At 38.9% G+C, this 23,470-nt stretch overlaps 1 protein-coding gene across 5 annotated transcripts in view; it reads left to right on the top strand.

Moving 5' to 3' along the window:
- NRF1 (nuclear respiratory factor 1) overlaps positions 1-23,470 on the top strand; it is a 146,206-nt gene that overhangs the window by 56,873 nt on the left and 65,863 nt on the right. For all 5 annotated transcript variants that reach the window (XM_047840000.1, XM_047840009.1, XM_047840028.1 and 2 more), the window contains exons 3-4: positions 1,710-1,824; positions 3,880-4,006. In XM_047840000.1, the coding sequence (XP_047695956.1) occupies positions 1,710-1,824; positions 3,880-4,006 (242 nt within the window). The remainder of the gene's footprint in view (positions 1-1,709; positions 1,825-3,879; positions 4,007-23,470) is intronic.

Here is a 23,470-nt window from a genome sequence, read left to right on the forward strand (position 1 = left end):
GGAATATTATCCAACCATTAAAAGGAAGGAAATCCTGCCATATGGCAACAACCTGGGTGAACCTTGAGGGCATTATGCTAAGTGAAATAAGCCTGTTACAGAAGAACAGATCCTGCATGATTTCACTTATATGAGGTATTAGTCAAACTCACAGGAACAGGGGTACAATGGTAGTTGCCAGGGACGGGGGTGTGGAAATGAAGAGTTGTTCTTCAACAGGTGTAAAGTTTCAATTATGCAGGATGAATAAATTCTAGAAATCTGGCATACAAAATAGTGCCTGTCTTACACACCTAAAATTTTAATATAGTAGATTAAAAAAATAAAATTAAAAAAAGGAAGAGCATCAGAGAAGGAATAAATGAAGATAAAATTTTTAAAAAGTTAATATGGTAGGTCTCCTGTTCAGTGTTCTTATCACAATTAAAAAAAAAATAAAATGCTGGATAAATGCATCAGTAAGATTTTTTCATCTATCAGCTGTTTATGTTGGAAAAGAAGGTAAAAAGGATGAATTTATTTTTTGACTTGCTCTGGGGCTCTTTAGAAGAATTTATTTAAGTCAGACTGATTATACTACTAAATAACATGTAGAGAGATTTGTCTAGATTTTCAGGGAGGCTTATTTAAATATTTTTTAATGTTTATTTTTGAGAGAAGGACAGACAGACAGAATGTGAGGAGGGGAGGGGCAGAGAGAGAGGGAGACACAGAATCTGAAGCAGGCTCCAGGCTCTGAGCTGTCGCACAGAGCCTGACGTGGTGCTCAGGCTCATGAACCGTGAGATCATGACCTGAGCTGAAGTCAGATGCTTAACTAACAGCCACCCAGGCACCCCCAGGGAGGCTTATTTTAATTGAGCCACTTAGAACATATATAACACATATGCCAGTATAAATGTGAGTAAATATAATTTTCATTTTAGCTTTTTATAGGGTTTACAAAAAAAGATAAAAGTGGATCATCTGCTTAAAAAAAGAAAAAAAAAATGGAATGTCCTTGATATATTGAGGTCCCATGGATCAGAGACTCCAATAATTCCTTAGGGCCTACGCTTCATTTTAATCTCAGGGCAAGCCAGACCAACTTTTATTAACATGTTTTCCTTAAGAGTGGCACAGTTTTCATCTCTTTCCTGCCGGCGTCAGGTTTTTTGTGATCAACAACTCCATTTTAGGCACATTTCTCAGATATGTAAGGAAAGAATATCTGATTAAGATAATATTCTTGCAGATACTCCTCTTACAGGTGTTGTTACTGTTTGAGATCCAAGTATGAATGATTGTCTCTGACTTCTTTAACTTGGGGTAATGGAAAGAGGGGCACAGGGATGGAAGTGAGATTTGAAATCTGTGATTTTGTTTTCTTTTGGCAAGCTCTTCCTCTCAATGCTGCAGCTTCATCTGGCACCTCTGAGAATATTGCCTCAACAGTATGGGCATGCTGGCAACCAAAGCATGATGTAAAATTTAGCTAGTGTACGGTCGGGAGGTGTTTAAGTCCATCACTTTTTTAGATTCATTGTAAGTTTTATCGGTAAATGAAAATATGACTCATGTTGCACAATAATGAAGTATGTTGATCATATCAGGAACATTCTGTTTTGAGAAGATATTAGGAGATAAGTGCTGCCTTGTTTGTACCTCTGTTTTCTGTCTTGTACAGTTCACAGGCTTTGCCTGATGTCGCGCATACGTTGTTATTCCAGGTCCCGTGGGAATGGCTGCTGCTGCTGCTGTGGCAACAGGAAAGAAACGGAAACGGCCTCATGTGTTTGAGTCTAATCCATCTATCCGGAAGAGACAGCAAACACGTTTGCTTCGGTGAGGGCTCCCTTATCCATATCGTTGCTGTTCCTCAAACGCTTCACGGTGCGGATGACAGTTAGAACATATGTTATGTGGTGCGTTGAGGATACCGAGTTAGATCCCTTGATGGCAGAGTTAGACTTCAGAGTACTCCTATGGAATTAAGTAAATGAAACTAGAAATGATGAACAGATGTATAATATCACTTCAGTTCATTCAGAGAAAATTTTTATGCCGGCTCTGTGCCAGACATTGTTCTAGGCCTTCCTAGACACGGTTCTAGGAATAGAACAGTGAACACAACAAATTCCCTTAAAGAGCTCTTATTCTAGTTGGGGGAAAAAAGAAAAATGTCAAATGAAGGTAGGTACTTTGGGAAAAAATAAAGTGGAGTAAGGAAAATAGAAAGGTTGGGGCTTGGGGATATAGAGTAGTTTATTTTACAGGGGTAGTCTGGGAAGTCTTCTTTGACGGGCAAACTTTGAACAGAGATCTGAAGTAAGTGCAAGGGCATTGTTGACGTCTAGGGAAAGAGCTTTTCAGACAGGGAATAGCAAGAACAAAGTTTCTGAAGTAGGATGGAACATGGTTGTCATGTTTGGGGAACAGTCGGGGAGGGAATGAGAGGAGATTGAGTCAGAGTAGTGGTATATATGATAAAGGGCGCCTGGGTGGCTCAGTTGGTTGAGTGTCTGACTCTTGATTTCAGCTCAGGTCATGATCTCAGGGTCGTGAGATCGAGCTCTGTATTGGCTCCCGTGCTGGGTTTGGAGTCTGCTTAAGATTTTCTTTCCCCCTGCCTCCCCCACTCACCCTCACTGTATGTCTCTTAAAAAAAAAAAAAAAAGTAGTAGAGAGCCATGTCATGGGGTCTTTGGTCCAGTATAAGGGCTTTGACGCTTGTTCTGAGTGAGATGAGCAGTCAATGAAAGCTTTTTTTTTTTTTTTAAGTTTATTTCTTTATTTTGGGGAGGGGGGGAAGAGGCAGAGAAAGAGAGGGAAAGAGAGAGAATTCTAAGCAAGCTCCATACCGTCAATACGGAGCCCAGTGTGGGGCTCGAACTCACAAACTGAGATCATGGCCTGAGGCAAAATTAAGTCAGATGCCTAACTGACTGAGCCACCCAGGTGCCCCAAGAAGTCAGTGAAGGCTTTTGACCAAAGCAGTGATATGGTCTGATTTATATATATATATTTTTTTAATATTTATTTATTTTGAGAGAGAGAGAGAGTGTGTGTGTGTGCTAGTGGGGGAAGGGCAGAAGGAGAGGGGGAAAGAGAGTATGGGGAGGGGGAGTGGCAGAGGGGTGCAGGAAGAGAGAGAGAATCCCAAGCAGGCTCCGAGCTGTCAGCACAGAGCCTGACAGGGCGGTCGATCTCATAAACTGTGAGATCATGACCTGAGCCAAAATCAAGAGTAGGACACTTAACTGAGTCACCCAGATGCCCCCTAATGTATATTTTAAAAGGATCCCTTGGGCTGCCATGTTGAGAATAGAATTTGGGTGTATAAGAAAGGAAGCAGGGTGAGTAATTAGGAGGTTATTGTAGTAATCCAGGACAGAAATTATAGCGTCTTAAAACTAATAGAGCGGGGCGCCTGGGTGGCTCAGTTGGTTAAGTGACTGACTTTGGCTTACGTCTCGCAGTTTGTGAGTTTCATTAAGTGTGGAGATGATATGATAAAGTCTACAAGAATACCTCTCAGCAGTAATCTTTATTATTATAAGTAGCAGTAAGAGAAAACCCCTTTGTTGGTTCCGGAAGAATTATACTCTCCATGTTCAACATTGTGTCATGTCTGTATCCTGAAGCAAACTTGTGGCCGACCCGTATATCAGTGGGCTAGTCATTGGCCTTTAGGACTAGAGGTATGCACATATTTTAAATGAATGAGCTATCCAACCTCACGCTCCCCTTTTCACATTTCACATAAACAAAACAAAACAAAACACCTGTATCTAATCAGAATACATTGTCAAAGTAAGTTTTGTTTCTGTGTCACCATAATTTCTGTGTCACCATAATTTCCTTTAACTGTTTTTATTCTTTTTTCATTCTCTGATTCAGGAAACTTCGAGCCACATTGGATGAATATACTACTCGAGTGGGACAGCAAGCTATTGTCCTCTGTATCTCACCCTCCAAACCCAACCCTGTCTTTAAAGTGTTTGGTGCAGCACCTTTGGAGAATGTGGTAAGAAGACTCAGCTGCGTTCTCAGATACTCTTTGCTTTCTGTGGGTTGTTGTTCATTCTTTTGATCCTCTGTCTAGTACAATAGCTATTACTCCTATCCTCCCCTCATCCAGGGGTGGGAGTGGGACCCATTTTCAAACTACTTTATGTAGATCAAAGTAAAAAGGATTATTTCTGTTTCTTTCTTTCTTTCTTTCTTTTTTTAAAAATATTTTTCTTTTAAAGTAAGCTCTATACCCAACACAGGCCTTGAACTCACAACCTCAAGGTTAAGAGTCAAATATTCCACCAGCTGAATCAGCCAGGAGCCTTTATTTCTGTTTCTACTTATTATAACCACATATTCTACCCTATTAGATATCCTATCTGATAGATACGTTGCTATCGATCAGACGCAAGGGGGGAAAGTGGTATTATGTTTGGTAAGAAACCCATGCAGGTTTTGTAAGAAAGTTACTGATTTATGTCAGAAACAAAGTGGGAAATAATTCCACAATACAAATTTCCTGAGACAAACCTCAGGAAGCATTTTCCTGGTTGTCCGTATTGGAGTTGCCTATTCAAATCTCTTGCATTTCTTCAAAGAAATCGATTTAGCACTCTGCTTCAGTTTAGAAATAGAGTTGAATATTTTGATTGCCTAACTGTCCATAGCTAAGTTGATAAAGATAGTATTTTACCCTTGCATACTTATGCTATGTGAACTGCTTTTTCTCTGGCCAAAATAACTTAGAATAATGGTCTGTCCAGATTTAAATTATATTTTGTTTTTATTAGGATAACATTTATTAGCTAAAGAGACATTTGTTAGATTTCTCCCATATAAAATATAGATATTTTAGGAATTTATGACTGATTAGTGAAATTTTGTTTATTGGTTTTTCTTTCACATACAAATGTCTTAGTTCCTTTTCAACATTTTTGTGTTTTGCCAAAAATTCCTGAGGCCCTAGAATGGGATGCATATTAGGACCTTTCCTTAGAAGAGTATGGTGGAAGGCTTCTGCCTCAAAATGGCACCTGAGAAGCACTCATTAGTGTCATGATGTTCACAAACATGAAATCTGGGCATGTCTTCTTTTCTTCGGTGTTAAAAATTTAAAATAATTTTACTGCTACTAATAGTAATGTGACCTATGAAAAAGACTCATCTAGAAGACTCAGAAAAATACCTCTGAAAATTACTCACTGAAAAGAGGGGTGCCTGGCTGGCTCAGTAAGTTGAGCGTGCATGACTCTTGACCTCAGGATTGTAAGTCGAACCCCATGTTGGGTGTAGAGATTACTTAAAATCTTTTAAAAAAAAAAAATCAAAAAGAAGTTTTTGGGAAATTGTTGGAGTCCTCCATAGGGTACAAAAAGGTATAGACTCTATGAAACAGAAGCAAACTATTGTATGATAAACTTAACTGAGATAAAAAGCCGTAGCTATTTTTTCACTGACTGACATTTGATAAATACAAGCTAAAGAATAAATACTAGTAGAAATAGAAGCAACATATGTCTTCAGAACACTAAAGAGAAAAAAAAAAAAAAAGTCCATGTAAAAGGAATTAAAAAAACACAGTATATAGAACAAAGTAATTTGAGTGAGATCAATTAATTCTGTTATAAATCGTAAATATAAACAGATTAACTCCTTTGAGAAAGACAAAGATTTTCTTTCAGATGGAACAACAATAATCTAAACCAAAACCCAACTGTATTTAATTTATGTGACCTACTTACATTGACCACAAATGTCCAGAGTGGCTGTAAATGATACCATTAAGAAAGTGAAAAGACAATCCACAGAATGGGAGAAAATATTTGCAAATTATGTATGTGACAAATAACTTGAATGCAGAATATATAAAGAACTTTCAGAATTCAACAATAAAAAGACAGCCCAATTTTAAAATGGCAAACAATCTGTCACTATTTGCAGATGACATTATACTATATTTAGAATACCCTATAGACTCCACCAAAAATCTGTTAGAATGCATAAATGAATTGTTGCAGGATACAAAATTCATATACAGAAATTTGATGCACTTCATACACTAATAACAAAGTAGCAGAAACAGAAATGAAGAAAATAATTCTATTTACAATTGCGCCGAAAAAGAATAAAATACTTAGGAACAAACTTAACCAAGGAGGTGGAAGACCAGTACTCTGAAAAATATACAACAATGATGAAGAAAATTGATGACAACACAAACAAAAAGAAAGATATTTTTTTGCTCATGGATTGGAAGAATTAATATTGTTAAAATGTCCATACTACCCAAAGTAATCTACAGATTCAGTGCAATCCCAATCAAAATACCAATAGGATTTTTCATAGAAGCAGAACAAATAATCCTGAAATTTGTATGGATCCACAAAAGACCTCGAATAGCCAACACAGTCTTGAGAAAGAAGAACACAGCTGGAGGTATCACAATCCCAGATTTCACACTATATTACAAAGCTTTAATAATCAAAACAGTATGGTACTGGCACAAAAAACAGACACATAGATCAGTGGAATGGAATAGAAAGCCCAGAAATGAATCCACTGTTATGTGGTCAATTAATCTATGACCATGGAGGCAAGAATATACAATGAAGGAAAGAAAGTCTCTTCAAAAAATGGTGCTGGGAACACTAGACAGCTACATGCAGAAGAATGAAACTAGACCATTTCTTACATCATTCACAAAAATAAACTCAAAATGGATTAAAAACCTAATGTGAGACCTAAAACTATAAAACTCTTAGAAGAAAACATGGGCAGTAATTTCTTGTACGTTGGCCTCATCAAGATATTTATGGATGTGTCTCCTCAGGCAAGGCAAATGAGCAAAAATAAATTATTAGGACTACACCAAAATAAGCTTTTTGTACAACAAAGGAAGCCATCAACATAATGAAAAGGCCATCTGCTGAATGTGAGAGGATACTTGTTTGTTTGTTTTTTCAACGTTTACTTATTTTTGGGACAGAGAGAGACAGAGCATGAACGGGGGAGGGGCAGAGAGAGAGGGAGACACAGAATCGGAAACAGGCTCCAGGCTCTGAGCCATCAGCCCAGAGCCTGACGCGGGGCTCGAACTCGCAGACCGCGAGATCGTGAGCTGGCTGAAGTCGGACGCTTAACCGACTGCGCCACCCAGGTGCCCCGTTTGTTTGTTTTTTAAGACATTGCTCTAAACGTTTATTTTATTTTTGAGAGAGAGAGACAGAGCATGAGTAGAGGAGGGGCAGAGAGAGAGGGAAACACAGAATCCTAAGCAGGCTCCAGGCTCCGAGCTGCCAGCACAGAGCCCAGTGCAAGGTTCAGACTCACAAATGACAAGATCATGACCTGAGCCAAAGTCAGATGTCCAACTGACTGAGCCACCCAGGTGCCCCGATGTGAGAGGATACTTGTAAATGATATATCTGTTAAGGAGTTAATATCCAAAATACATTAAGAAGTTACATAGCTCAACACCAAAAAACCAACAATCCAATTAAAAAAGGGGCAGAGGACCTGAGTAGACATTTTTCCAAAGAATACCTACAGGTAGCCAACAGATATATTAGAAGATGCTCAACCTCATTCATCATCAGGGAAATGCAAATCAAAACCGCAGTGAGATATCACATCACACCTGTCAGAATGGCCAGTACCAAAACAAGAAGTAACAAGTGTTGGTGGGGATGTAGAGGAAACACCACTTGTGCACTGTTGGTAGAAATATACTTTGGTACAGCCACTGTGGAAAGCAGTATGGAGGTTTCTTAAAAAATTAAAAATAGAGGGGCACCTGGGTGGCTCAGTCAGTTGAGTGTCCAACTTTGACTCAGTTCATGATCTCGTGGTTCATGGGTTCGAGCTCTGCCCTGGCAGTGTGGAGCAGGCTTGGGATTCTCTCCCTCTCTCTCTCTCTGCCTGTCCCCCACTGATTCTCTCTCTCTCTTTCTCTCTCTGTCTCTCAAAAATAAATAAAACTTAAATTTTTTCTTTTCTTTTTTTTTTTTTTTTTGAGAAGAAATAACCAGGGGCACCTGGGTGGCTCACTCTGTTAACTGTCGGACTCTTGGTTTCAGCTCAGGTCATGAACTTGCTGTTTGTGGGTCTGAGCCCCACCATTGGGCTCTGTGCCGGCAGTATGGAGCCTGCTGGGATTCTTTCTCTATCTCTCTCTCTCTGCCCCCAAACCGCTCGCTCTCTCTGTCTGTCAAAATAAATAAACTTAAAAAAAGAGAAAAAGAAATACCATACAATCCAGTAATTCTACGACTGGGTATTTACAGAAGAACATAAAAACACTAATTCAAAAAGATATATGTACCCCTATGTTTACTGCAGCATTATTTACAGTTGCCAAGATGTGGGGGCAACCTAAGTGTCCATCCATTGATGAATGGATAAAGAAGAGGTAGTATATGTCTACAATGGAATATTACTGAGCCAGGGGCGCCTGGGTGGCGCAGTCAGTTAAGCGTCCGACTTCAGCCAGGTCACGATCTCGCGGTCCGTGAGTTCGAGCCCCGCGTCGGGCTCTGGGCTGATGGCTCGGAGCCTGGAGCCTGTTTCCGATTCTGTGTCTCCCTCTCTCTCTGCCCCTCCCCCGTTCATGCTCTGTCTCTCTCTGTCCCAAAAATAAATAACAAAAAAAAAAAAAAAAAAAAAAAAAAAAAAAAAAAAAAACGTTGAAAAGGAATATTACTCAGCCATAAAAAAGAATGAAATCTTGCCATTTGTGACAACAAATATGTACTCTAGAGGGTATTACGCTAAGTGAAATGAGTCAGACAGAGAAAGACAAGTATCATATGATTTCGGTTATATGTGGAATCTAAAAAACAAACCAAACCAACCAGAAACAGACTCATAAATAGAGAACAAATTGGTGATTGCCAGAGGGGAGTGGTGGGGATGGGCAGGCAGGTAAAGGGGGGCAGATGGGTAGAGGGGAGCGGGAGGTACAAGTTTCCAATTATGGAATGAATACGTCCTGGGGATGAAAGGTACAGTATAGGCTATATACTCAGTGGTATTATAATAGCGTTGTATGGTGACAATAGCTACACTTATGAGCATAGCATAATGCATAGAGTTGTCAAATCACTATGTTGTAATAGCTGAAACTCATGTAAATTGTTTTCAACTACACTAAAAGTTTTTTAAAAATGGCAACAAATCCGGGGCGCCTGGGTGGCGCAGTCGGTTGGGCGTCCGACTTCAGCCAGGTCACGATCTCGCGGTCCGGGAGTTCGAGCCCCGCGTCGGGCTCTGGGCTGATGGCTCAGAGCCTGGAGCCTGTTTCCGATTCTGTGTCTCCCTCTCTCTCTGCCCCTCCCCCGTTCATGCTCTGTCTCTCTCTGTCCCAAAAATAAATAAACGTTGAAAAAAAAAAAAATTAAAAAAAAAAAAATGGCAACAAATCCGAATACCTATTTCTCCAAATATATATATATATAGAGATAGAGAAGTGGCCAGCAAGTATATGAGCACTAATGATGAATAGTCATTAGGGAAATGAAAACCAAAACCAGAATTAGACAGGATTATTATAATCAAAAAGATGGACACCAGTAAGTGTTGTTGAGAATGTGCAGAAATCAGAACCCTCCGTACATTGCTACTGGGAACATAAAATGATACAGATGTTTCAGAAAGCAGTTTGGCAGTTTCTTAAAATATTAAAAGTAGAGTTACCACATGACCTGGCAATTCTGCTCCTAGGTTTACCCAAGAGAACTGAAAACAAATCTTATACACACAGTGTCCATAGCAGCAAGACTTATACATAAAACTTACACATGATATTTTTAACAGCATTATTCATAATAGCCACAAAGTGGGAACAACCCAAATGTTCATCAGCTAATGAACGGATAAATAAAATGTGTTATTATCCATATATGGACTATTATTCAGCAGTAAGAGGGAATGAAATACTGATAAAAACTACAGCATGGATGAACCTTGGAAACATTGCACCAAGTAAAAGATCCCAGTCACAAAAGACCACAGGTTGTATGATTCCATGTATATGCAGTGTCCAGAACAGGCAAATCTGTAGAGACGGAAAGTAAATTAGTCGTTGCCAGGTTGGAGAGGTGGGAGGGAGGAATGGAAAGTGACAGCCAATGAGTATGGAGTTTATTTTAAAGGGAATCAAAGTGTTCTAAAATTAGATTATGATGATGCTTGCACAACCCTACATATATACTTTAAAAGGTTGAATTGTACACTTTAAATGGTGAATTGTATGGTCTGATAGGCTGAATAATGACCCCCAAGGATATCCAGGTCTGAATCCCTGGAACTTTGGTGTGTTACCTTGTGTGGCAAAAAGGACTTTGTGATGTGATTGATTAGGTTAACAATTTTGAGATGGGGAGATTGCCCTAGATTATCCAGGTAGGCCCTAAGCCTAACCACACTGTCTTTATAAGAGGGAGACAAAGGGAGATGGATAAGGAAATAGAAGATGTGTTGTTAGGAGTAAAAGGTTGGATGCAAGAGAAGGGGTCAGGGGCCAAAGAATACAGGCTAGGAGTAGCTAGACAAGACAAGGAAATGGACTCCCCCTAGATCCTCCAAAAGGACCAGCCTTGCCAATAACCTTGACTTTAGCCCAGTGAAAAACTAAGAAAATGAATTTCTGTTGTTTTCAGCCACTAAGTTAGCGATACCTGTGTCAGTCATATGAAACTAGTAGGTAAGGTGTATGAATTATAGTCTCAATAAAGCTGTTAAAAATGTTAAAAGTACAATAATAGGCAAAGGCATGTCAGATAAATGCCTACAAAAATAAATCATGGATTACAACATTAATATCAGACAAAGCCAAATTCTTGAGACAATATTAACTGAGAACCAGAGGTAATTTGGTATTGATAAACAGTATAAATTTACACTGAACTTTTTATGCCTCAACTACCATTAAAGCAAAGTGTGTAGATCAAAAAATTACAAATATAAGAAAAATTTTTAAAAATGACAGTGCCAGGAGGCCTCAATGTTGGTCAGATTAAGGAGGCCTTAATAATCTTGGTCAGATTAAGGAAGAAAACTGTAAGTAAGAATATAGAAATCTGAATAAAAGAATAAACAAGGTTAATATAGAAGATACGTATGCTAGGGGAGCCTGGGTGGCTCAGTCGGTTGAGCGTCCAACTTCGGCTCAGGTCATGATCTCACGGCTCGTGAGTTTCAGCCCCGTGTTGGGCTCTGTGCTGACAGCTCAGAGCCTGGAGCCTGCTTTGGATTCTGTGTCTCCCTCTCTCTCTGCCCCTCCCCCACTCATGCTCTGTCTCTCTCTCTCTCTCTCTTTCTCTCTCTCAAAAATAAATAAACATGGGGCGCCTGGGTGGCGCAGTCGGTTAAGCGTCCGACTTCAGCCAGGTCACGATCTCGCGGTCTGTGAGTTCGAGCCCCGCGTCAGGCTCTGGGCTGATGGCTCAGAGCCTGGAGCCTGTTTCTGATTCTGTGTCTCCCTCTCTCTCTGCCCCTCCCCCGTTCATGCTCTGTCTCTCTCTGTCCCAAAAATAAATAAACGTTGAAAAAAAAAAATTTAAAAAAAAAAAAAATTTAAAAAAAAAATAAAAAAAATAAATAAATAAATAAACATTCAAAAAACATTTAAAAAAAGAAGATATGTATGCTAGTATTATTACTACACAAGGAGATAATATGCCATATTTGAAAAATAACATGAATGAATTATAAGAATTGACCATATATTAGGCCCCAACAAAAATCTTAATAAATTACAAAATGCAGAAACTATACAAGCCATATGTTTTTTTATTCAAGGAACTACTTTAATTTTGTTTTTCATCCAGAACTACAAATTTCTCTTTTTTTAAAACTGAAATATAATTAACATACAGTATTATATTAGTTTTGGGTACACAATTCAGTGGTTCAGTGATTCTGTAAATTGCTCAGTGCTCAAGCTAAGTGTACTCTTGAATACCTTATATCTATTTTATTCATCCCTCACCCCTGGCAGCCAACAGTTTGTTCTCTGTATTTAAGAGTCTGTTTTTTTGTTTGTTGGTGTTTTTCGTTTGTTTTGTTTCTTAAATTCCACATGTGAATGAAATCATGTGGTATTTGTCTTTCTCTCTGACTTACTTCACTTAGCATTTTACCTTTTACATACATCCATGTTGCAAATGGTAAGATTTCATTCTTTTTTAATGGCTGAGAAATATTGCATTATGTATGTACACCACCTCTTTTTTATCCATCTATTATGGATGGACACTTGGGTTGCTTCTATATCTTGGCTATTGTAAATAATGCTGCAATAAACATTAAAGGACATGTATATTTTTTCAAATTAGTGTTTTCATTTTCTTTGGGTAAATACCCAGTAGTGGAATTATATAGGCCATATTTTTGACCAAATTACAGGAAATTTTGAACTTAAAATCAAAAGATGGACAGGAAAAATTTTTTAGCTACATGGAAATTTTAAAATGCTGATACATACATGCATGCATACTTCTTAAACTTTTAAAAAATGGTTAGGGAGGGTGTGGCACCTGGGTGGCTCATTGGGTTAAGCGTCCACCTCTTGATTTCAGCTCAGGTCATGATCCCACATTTTGTGGAATTGGGCCCCGAGTTGTCTGTGCTAACAGTGTGGAGCCTGCTTGGGAGTCTCTCTCTCAAAAATAAATAAACTTTAAAAAATGTAAAGCGAAACTTAAAAAATATGATTCGAACTGGTACTCAAAGGAATATTCACTGCCTTAATTTTTTTATATACGCAAGAAAGATGGAAAAGAAACTATTGAATTCGAGAAGCTGGAAAGGGAATATTAACATGAGTCTAAGAAAAAACAGAATAAACATGTGGAAGAAATGAACGAGTCTGTGAGCAGAAAAAGTAGAATTGTTACATTCCAGAAATGATACTATGAAAAACCCAATGGAATAGAAAAATTTCTAGCATGCTAGTTGAGGAAAAGGGAGAAGAAAGCAAATATATAGACTTAGAAATTAGATAAGAATTTTAACTGCAGATACGAATAGATTGAAAATTGTAAGGAAATTCTGTGCATTAATTCTGTTCTTCTAAATTAAAAATCTCAACTAAGTGGGTAAGTTAGTAAAAAGTAAAATCACTAAAATATACCTAAACCTCAGTAGAACAATAATATGTACAAAATTGAAAAACTAATTAAACTCTATCCCTCAAAGGAAACACTATGCTCCGATTATTTTGGGTGACCTCTGTTGACTTGCAAGGTGCAGGATATTCCTTAATCTTACTATACACTGGTATAGAAAGTGATATTAAATAATCAGAGCCATTGTTTACCATAATCAGTATGCAATGTATTACACATAATCTCTTGTTAATAAAAGTTAAGGAAATGATTTAGATTTTATAATAATGTCTAACATTTATTGAGTGCTTACTGTGGCATATATACTGTAGGTGTAACTATACTGTAGGTATGTTATAAGCACTTTGTATGTATAATCTCATTTAATAATTTTAAAACTGATACTTGCATTTTGTCCTGCCTGAAGCCATCCTTAATCTTCCTTTTTGCTTTTCTAGCTGGAAGCTGCTGAGAACTCTAGGAAAATTAAAATTCAGTAGGGCTGTTCAGTTTTGGAATATGGATTTCAGATTCAAGATTGTCTGTTATTTTATGAGCTTGTTAAAAGGGGATTGGAGGGGCGCCTGGGTAGCTCAGTCAGTTGAGCGTCCAACTTTGGCTCAGGTCACGATCTCACGGTCTGTGAGTTCGAGCCCCGCGTCGGGCTCTGTGCTGACAGCTCGGAGCCTGCTTCGGATTCTGTGTCTCCCTCTCTCTCTGACCCTCCCCCATTCATGCTCTGTCTCTCTCTGTCTCAAAGAAATAAATAAGTGTTAAAAAATAAAAATAAAAGGGGGGGATTGGAAACTTTACAAGGCCTTTAATAGTTGATGTTAAAATGTTTTGTAAATATTTTTCAGCGTTCTGCCCATATTACCTCCTTGCCTACAATTAGGGTGTATAGCAAAGCACTGTAAATAAAATTAAATGGCTCACAACAAACTGGAAAAAATGTTTTCAGATTAATAACAGCAATTATAATTTATTGAGTATTTTTAACATGCCTGTTTTCTGCTGAGTACTTTATATTTATGATTTTTACTTAATCATCACAATAACCCTATTTTATATATATATATATATATATATATATCTGTTGTTATTTGTGCTTTACAGATGTAGCAATTTGAGGGTTTGAGAGCTTAAGTAATTTGTTCAAGATCATACAGTAAGTAGTGAACTAATGATTAATATTCTTAATATATAAAGAGCTCTCAAAAGTCAACAAAAATATGAACAGATGAATAACAAAGACCCAAAGATAGGTTTGAATATGGATTAGCTATTAGGTGATATTAAGGAATTCTGTTATTTCTGTAGGATGTGATCATTGTATTATAGTTATATATGAAAATGCCCTGATATTTCCAGGATGCATGCTAAAGTATTTAGAAGTGTTTAAAATATACTTTAAGTGGTTAGCCCCAGAAACATTGCATGTGTATGTATATGTACAGATGGAAGATAAAGTAATTATGCCAAAATATTGACAATTATTGAATCTGGGTGGTGAGGGTAGAAGCACTTATTTACTGTTCTTTACATCTTCCTGGATATTTAAATTTTTCATTTAAAATTCTATTTTCAGACACCCAAAGACAAAAGAGAAAAAGACATAAACAGAAGGAGGAAATACAAATGTCTTTTTAAAAAAAATTTTTTTTTTCAATGTTTATTTATTTTTGGGACAGAGAGAGACAGAGCATGAATGGGGGAGGGGCAGAGAGAGAGGGAGACACAGAATTGGAAACAGGCTCCAGGCTCTGAGCAGTCAGCACAGAGCCCGACGCGGGGCTCGAACTCCCGGACCGCGAGATCGTGACCTGGCTGAAGTCGGACGCTTAACTGACTGCGCCACCCAGGCGCCCCACAAATGTCTAACAAACCCCAAATTTTCAAAGAATGGGAATTAAAACAGAAAGCCATTTTACATGGCCTGGGAATGGCAAACGTGAAAAAGATGTACATCTTGCAATGTTGGTATCTCAGACAGTTTAAACTGTGTAATTTTCTACAGGGCAGATTGGCAACTTGTATAAAAAGTGCCCAAATGTACACTTTTTAACCAGCTTCCTTCTGAAATTTTATCTTGAGGAAATAATTGGTTAAGTGGGCAAAGATGTATGTACATTAGTCACTGTACTCTTTATAGTATTTTTTTAAAATTTAGAATAACCTAAATGTTTAAAGATAAGGGATTAAATTGATGGCCCATCCAGAGATAGCACTGCTATCCTGTCATTAAATATCATGACATAGATCTTTTTCTTAACATTTTCAAATGGTGATATTGTATTAAATGAACAAAGCAGGTTATGGAACCATACAAAGAGTCTGGTCCTACTTTAAAATTAAATCTGCATTTTATACATGTTTATGGAACCTCTGCATTTGTATAGTATAGCAAATATATGGTTAGTAAAGTTACTAACATTTGTATCATTTTTTATAAAAACTATTAAAAAAACTTTGAAGTATACATAGTCTCAGTAATTCTGGCAATAGCCTGGAGGTGTAGGGATATTATTATTTTCATTTTGCAAGAGAATACTAGACCAGAGAGGCTAAGTGATTTGCCTAAGATTCCCCAACTTCTGTGTAATAGAGCCACTGTTGGGATTTGGGTTCAAGGTGATGGAGTATTACATCTTCCATAGGTTTGTCTAGGGCATTAAATATGGGGTTTCAAGTTTAATCTCATTTCCTTAGTCCTTGCCTCTTCTTCTAAAAGGGAACAGAGCTACCTTTCAGTTCTCCACAGTCCTGTGAAAGAAAGGTCAGGATGGTTGTTATAAAGCAAATACCCACTGTAGCTACTACCTGCTTCTTTCTGGGGAGGAAAGGAGACAGTTTAAAGCGCATTTTTCTGGTGGTGGTAATGAACACCAGAAGTCACTCCTCCTTTCCCTCTTCTTGGTCACACCCGCAGAAACAAGAGGGGAGGCCATCAGGGCACCTTGAGGGTGAGTGAGTGATGGGGTGAAAGATAGTAGGACATGGAAGTGAAATTTTGGGGGCACCTGGCTGGCTTAGTAGGTAGAGCATGTGACTCTTCCTCTCAGGGTTGTGGGTTCAAGTCCCACGCTGCATGTAGAGATTACTTAAAAATAAAATCTTAAAGGGGCGCCTGGATGGCTCAGTCGGTTAAGCGTCCGACTTCAGCTCAGGTCATGATCTCACGGTCTGTGAGTTCGAGCCCCGCGTCAGGCTCTGTGCTGACAGCTCAGAGCCTGGAGCCTGCTTTGGATTCTGTGTCTCCCTCTGTCTCTGCCCCTCCCCTGCTCATGCTCTGTCTCTCTTTGTCTCAAAAATAAATAAAAACATTTTTAAAAATTTTTTTAAAAAATAAAATCTTAAAAAAAAAAGTGAAATTCCATCTATATGCCTGCCCATATGTTTGTATGCAGTTTTTAAAAAAGAAAGAAAAGTTATTTCTATATACATTAAAGATACAAATAACAGAAAACAGACATTATCAAAAATACTTCCCAAAAGATTGTCACTGAAATAGAACAGGAAAGAGAAAAATCTCCTCCTAGATATCTTAATAGCACTTCAACTTGAGTCAAACTATAAACTTAAATCTTCTTCTCCACCAAAAAAAAATTCTTATGTCTATTTCAGTGTCTGTCCCTCATCCAGTTATGCAAGGCAGAAACATAGAGCCATTTCTGGCACCTCCCTCTCTCCTCTCTTCCCCATACCCATTATTTTGTTCTCCATTTCCTAAATAGCTCTCAAATTTGCCCAATTTTCTCTCTTTCCATTGCCATAAGCCTGGCTACCAACTCTGGTGTCCATCCAGTTCCCTTTCTGCAGGAGGCCTTTGCGTGACTCTCCTCCACCTCTAGCCATATCTTCCCCCCCTCCCCACCTTCTCTCCACTCCAGCCATAAGAGTGCCCGCTCACTCCTTTGCACAAACTGTGTCATCCCTCCACAGAGCTTTTGTGTATGCTCTTAACTCCAGTTTGCTCTCTTTCTGACCTTCCTCACCTTATAACTCTGACTTGTACTTAAGAATTCAGTTCAGTCGACACTTCTTCTGCGAAGCCTTCTCTCACCTGCATAAGTCACAGCCCCTCATTCTAGCCAAGGCTCTCACCGCACCTCCGCCTACTTACTACAGATGCACTCTTATTTGTGTGATTATTTGATCACTGTCTGTCCCCAGCTAGATTGTGAACCCCAAGACAGGAGGGGCTGGATCTACTTTGTTCTCCATTGTGCTCCCAGTGCCGCACATTCCCCCTGCCACGAGTAGTTGCTCGGTAATATTTGTTGCATGAAAAAAAGCGTCTTAAACATTCGGCAGCACTCAGCAATGCAGATTTGGTTTCCAGGCTCTAATCCTACATTGGATCTCAATTGAGACCTTGGGAAGTAAAGAACTACGAAGTTAGCTTGTGTCCTTCTTTATAGTACTTGTCCTGGCTTGTAATTGTACATTTATTTTTTGTTTGTCCTCTCCACTAAACAGGAATATACACAATAATGGGACCCTGTGACTGATTTTGCTTTCCATTTTGCCCACAGCCCTTCCTTAGCACAGTGCCTCACATACAGGAGATGAATAATAAATATTTGTTTGATGGCTGGCTGGATGGGGGAGCTGCCGGGTTCAGAAGTCACATATGCCATGTCTATACTTGTAATGTGGGATAGTGAAATAAAACCAGCTAAACTCTCAGAAAGAGCCTTCGACCATGATGTAGAACGAGATTTCCTTATCCAGAAGCTCAAGGCTTCTCTACGTCGCTTGGGATCTAGACTTTCAGATCTAATGTTCTCTGCAGTTTAAAACCTTTGTCTTCTTCAGCCTCAGCTTTTTAAAACAAAAAACAAGTTAAAAGACCTCCAGAGCAGCTCCATTGAGTGTTTTGACCCTTTTTGAATATCCTTCTTAAGTGAAGGTGTGGCTCTCCCATAGTAAAACATAGCATTATTAACATTTAGACAAGCTCATTCAGTTTTGCCAATGGGTTGGTATTAAGCCAGAGTGGGCATGTATAACTATAACTCCACATTTGTGAAATCTGTTTTTAAGCTTTGATTTTTTTTGTATAGTTCCGCACATGGATTTTTCCTATATGTTGCTCAGTGTCCTCATGTGTAAGATAATACCTACCTCACTGGGGAGCAGTAGAAATTAATTAAAGTTGATTATCATCCCCCATATATGTTTAGAGAGAGCTGGCATGAGAAGCATTGGCAAATGGTAGATTTTTTAAGTTGCTGTGCCCTGAGGGCATTCTCTTGGCTTACTGCCATATCCCATACTTTTATAGGTGTAGTAGGAATAGGCCTAGAAATATTTTGTTGAGGAACAGAGAGAGAATTTCTATCCGTTTTTAGAAGAACTTCAAGAGTCTCTGGAGATGTAGCTCTTGCTTAGAGTTAATAATCCATAGCAGTGGGGTGCCTGGGTGGCTCAGTCAGTTGAGCATCCGACTTCGGCTCAGGCCATGGTCTCATGGTTTGTGGGTTCAAGCCCTGCGTCAGGCTCTGTGCTGACAGCTCAGAGCCTGGAGCCTGCTTCAGATTCTGTGTCTCCCTCTCCTCCCTCTCTCTCTCTCTGCCCACCCCCCCCCCCCCGCCCACACTGTCTCTCTTTCCGTCAAAAATAAATAAACATTAAAAAAAATTAAAAAAAAAAATCCATAGCAGTTAGATGGGGACACACTGGATATGACTTACCAGTTCTACAGGTACAGAAATTAGTCATAGTCACAGAGGCAAGAGGTAGCTCTGGGGTTGTCACCAGCTTCTTTGAAATCATTCTTCTGCCTTTAATTCCTCTTTCCCAGTAGATCGGTGAGCCCTGGAGTTGGTCATGATTTCTTGTTCTAAGTCATTCACTTTTTTGTATAGGTTTTTAAAAATAGCTTTGAGTTAGGAAATGTGGAAGCATATTTAAAAAATAGTAAAGTAAAAATACCTTATAGTTTCACTCATATGTGGAATTTAAGAAGCAAAACAAATGAACAAAGAGAAAAAAGAGAGAAACCAAAAAGCAGACTCTTAACTTTAGAGAACAAACGGATGATTACCAGAGGGGGGTGGAGTGGATGGGCGAAGCAGGTAAGGGGATTAAGAGTACACTTACCAGGGCTCCTGGGTGGCGCAGTCGGTTAAGCGTCCGACTTCAGCCAGGTTACGATCTCGCGGTCCGGGAGTTCGAGCCCTGCGTCAGGCTCTGGGCTGATGGCTCAGAGTCTGGAGCCAGTTTCCGATTCTGTGTCTCCCTCTCTCTCTGCCCCTCCCCCGTTCATGCTCTGTCTCTCTCTGTCCCAAAAATAAATTAACGTTGAAAAAAAAATTTTTTTTAAAAAAGAGTACACTTACCATGATGAGCACTGAGTAATGTGTAGAATTGGTGAATCACTATATTGTACACCTGAAACTAGTATAACGCTATATGTTTACTGGAATTAAAATGTTTAAAAATAGTAAAGGAAAAAAAAAAAAGGAAAAAAATCTTCATTTATCTACGTACTTAACAAATAACTAACACTGTTAGGTACAAAGTAGGAGGAGATAAGAATTCCATCCAAGTCCTTTGAGGTTTCAAGGTCCAAAACTAGGGATCCGGGGGCGAGGGGAAAATTAGGAATCTGGACTGAGGCGGGGGAGGAAAGAGGCTAACATTGGGGCTGGAGAGAGAACAGGGTGAAGCCAACATAGCTTCATGGGCCAGAGTCTGGCCTGGCTCCACGCCAGGTGTGCTTCAGGATCACGTGTCTGAGGGCAGCTCTGCACTGGGGCATCTTTTTGTTTACCTGAGATGGCAATATATTTTTCATTTTAGAGGAGCTCCGAGATTAAAAAAAATTATTTTTAATCTTCCATGGGACCTTCCTGAAGACTTGTCTTTTCTCCAGAAAAGCTTCAGGTATACAGAACTATGGTATTTTGTCGGGGACTGTTTTTTCAACCAGACGAAAGGCCTGTTGATACTATGTTTGTGGCAGCCAGTTCCTAAATCCTCAACAAGCACATTCTGTGCCCAGAACTCTGATGGCTCTTGTAAACACCCTAAACGCTTTCCATCTCTGGCAGTTATGAGAATGTTTGTTAATATATCTTCTGCACATGTCTGAGGATGTCAACTGTTTCATAATATATGTTAAATAAAAGACCCAGTCCCTGTGCTCAGTCATGTCACACACTAGTTGTATACAGTATATATAACAATCTAAGTGACCATTTGAGTTTGTAGGAATTTAAAAAGGAGTAAGAGAATTATGGGTAGAACACTTGGGGATTTTTCTTAAAAGAAGTGGAAATGGGGTTGGGCCTTGAAAGATGGATAATGTTTGGATAGGAAGCGGAATTAAAGACCCAGAGGTAGAAAAGAACTTGCTAGATGCAAAAGTTAGTGAGGAAGCTGGCCAACTAAGAGGGTGCCGTCCCCATAGTCTACAGAACTGGGCAGGCACAACTGTTATCTGGTGGCCCCAGTGGGAAAGTAGGGAATGATTAGAAAGGTTGAAATGCTGGACTGAGAGTTTGGCCTTCATCCTGTGAGAAGTGGGGAGCTGTAGAGATGGTTTTGAGAAAAAAAGAAATGATAGCTAAGTGGCTGAACATACAGGCTTTGGAGCTAGATAAAAATTAGTTTGGTTTATACCTATATTACTGTTATACTAGCTATATAATTTGGGGAAGTTACTTAAGTTCATTAAGCCTTGTTTTTCTTAGCTGTACAATGGGTATACTACAATTTTCCTTATAGAATTGTGTGAAGATTAATTGAGATAATATATGCAGTGCTTGGCACCTGGTAAGTGATCAGTAAACCGTATTCAGTGTTTCAGAAACTTACTTATTTTCATATAGTCCCAAAGGGGCTGAGATTTTTTTTTAATACTTTTTTTCTTTTTAAAGGAATCTCTATACCCAACATAAGTTTGAACTCACAACCCTGAGATCAAGAGTCACATGCTCTACTAACTGAGCCAGCCAGGCACCCTGGGCTCAGATATTTTAAATGTCATTGGTCAATAGGATGAATTGGGGGAAGAGAGATTGGTAGACAGACCAGCCGATTTTGTTTTTAAGTGGTTTTTAACTTTGTAAAACCAGTGAGTTGACAGTGACATTGGTATGAAGTAATAAAGGCTTAAGCTGTGGTTTTTGAAGTAGAGGACAGAAGTTGGAAAAACAAACCTCTATTTCATCATATCTATGACATCAGCAGTTATAAGATGCACCATTATTTATTTACCATGAAGAAAGAAAAAACATTGACAAACTCTGGCACAGTGCTTATCACTTAGAATTTTTATTTTATGTTTATTGAAAGAACTTTTTCAAGCTTATTTAGACATAGATTTTAATCACATTGCATTTTTATATAATACATAAAAAGGAAAATGAAAGTGAAATAAATTGATACTCCTCAAACTTCCTCACTTTCACAGCTCAGTGCTTCTGAATGACTTCTTGTTTCAAAGACATCATTGGCTGTGACATTTCATGTGATATTGTCCTCGGTGCCATCAAGAGCATATGGGTGGTGCTGCATGTCTTTAGAAAGTGCTCTGAAAAGAAAAAGAAAAAGAAAAAGAAAGTGATCTGCTGTTGTCTCCAAGCTGCAACAAGTTTGATGCTGGGGCTTCTTGATCTTACCAGAAATATCACTGGGGAGATTATCCAGCTATAACCAAGACTCACATTCTTTCTCAAATGTTCCTCAATGGTTTGTTGATTGAAAAGGCAAGGGATTGCATTGCTCCCAGGGATAACAGCCATGTTCATATGTGCAGGAAGTGACAACTGTGCCCCAGGTTGCCTCATCCACAGCAGTTTTAAGATGTATCCCAATTTCAGGGACACCTGGGCGGTTCAGTTGATTAAGCGTCCGACTTGGGCTCAGGTCATGATCTCGCGGTTCGTGGGTTCAAGCCCCATGTCAGGCTCTGTGTTGACAGCTCAGAGCCTAGAGCCTGCTTCGGATTCTGTCTCCCCCTTTCTGCCCCGTGCCTGCTCACACTCTGTCTGTCTATCTCAACAATTTTAAAAAAGAGGTATCCCAATTTCAGAGGACATTTAAATATGAAAAAATACGCATTTCAAAGGTGATAGAATTAAAGCACTAGCTTGATAATTCTGGGAAACTTTACTGAGCAACCTTAAAAATACTGTGGTCACAGCTGAAGTTTTGTCTACCAACAATTGGTGGTTTTTTTTGATACTCAAGATATTTTTAAGGAGTTATATGGCACTGATAAGTTTAGCAAAATGCGTGGTTATAAATTCCTAGAATTTTACTGACCCGTAAAAATGACCAAAATTGTTTGAAACTAGCTAATAATGTAATAGTAATACTCTAATGATTTCCTGTCTTTGAATGCCAGGTATTTCCAACACAGTGAAATTTATTTTTATAAATAAATATATTTATATATATCCTTACTATGGGCCTGCATACTAATATAATGATTTAACCTAATACATTAAAGTTCAAAGACCAGAACTTAGGCTAATAAGATTGAGTTTTTCTGTGGGCTGGTAGTGTAAATGCTCTACATCAGATACAGAAACCTAGAAAGCAGAACATATAAATCCTTAAGTGGGCATGGCAACACCAGCTGCTTTTGTTATAATAAATACGTGTTGGCAATGATTTTTCAAACTTTCTTTTTTTGTTAGAAACCAGGATAAAACTGAATCTGTAGGATGATAACGATTCTACGCCTTTATACAATTTTTCTGTCATCCCCTCCATTGTTGACCTATTTGGAAGGTTCTATAACTGCCAAAGTTGTACTTCATAGCCAACGATGATTTTCAGTTTCCCACAGGCTTGAGGTGGAGTATGAGAATCTTTCTTTTTTTAGCCCTCATAATGAGATACTTACAAGGAAACTTGTCCTGATTGAGAGTCCAGTCTGGAGTAGAACACCCAGGACTCAAACATTATCCTAATTTCTGGGATACCTCATTTTCTCTTCCCTTATTTCCTAAGATAATGGCGTGAGCCCCGAAAACAGGTTAATTTCCTGCCTCACCTTGTCACATTTCCAAAATTCCCTGGCTTTCGTGTTATCCACGAAGGTGTCCTTATCCCCCCCGCCCGGTGTCCTTGTAAGTGAATGCACCCGTTATTGGTGGTGGTGGGGTCCTGTGTCTGCCTACTATTTGTGCTCATCATGGAAGAATGTGTGTATGTACAAATGCGCTGCTGTTAAGTTCTCTGTCTTTGGAGAGACCTTTCACTGGTAGTAGAAGGAAAGGAGTCAGAACAATGACATCTGGTTCAGACCCACATGTCTGAGCTACGGAGACATCGTGGATTTGAAGTTGACCTCTGTCACCAGGGAGTACCAGAAACAAGGAAGGCATGACCTGCAGGGCTCTGTTTTGGCCCTG

This window comes from Prionailurus viverrinus, chromosome A2 (genome assembly GCF_022837055.1).
Source record: "Prionailurus viverrinus isolate Anna chromosome A2, UM_Priviv_1.0, whole genome shotgun sequence".
Classification (NCBI taxonomy): Eukaryota; Metazoa; Chordata; class Mammalia; order Carnivora; family Felidae; genus Prionailurus; species Prionailurus viverrinus.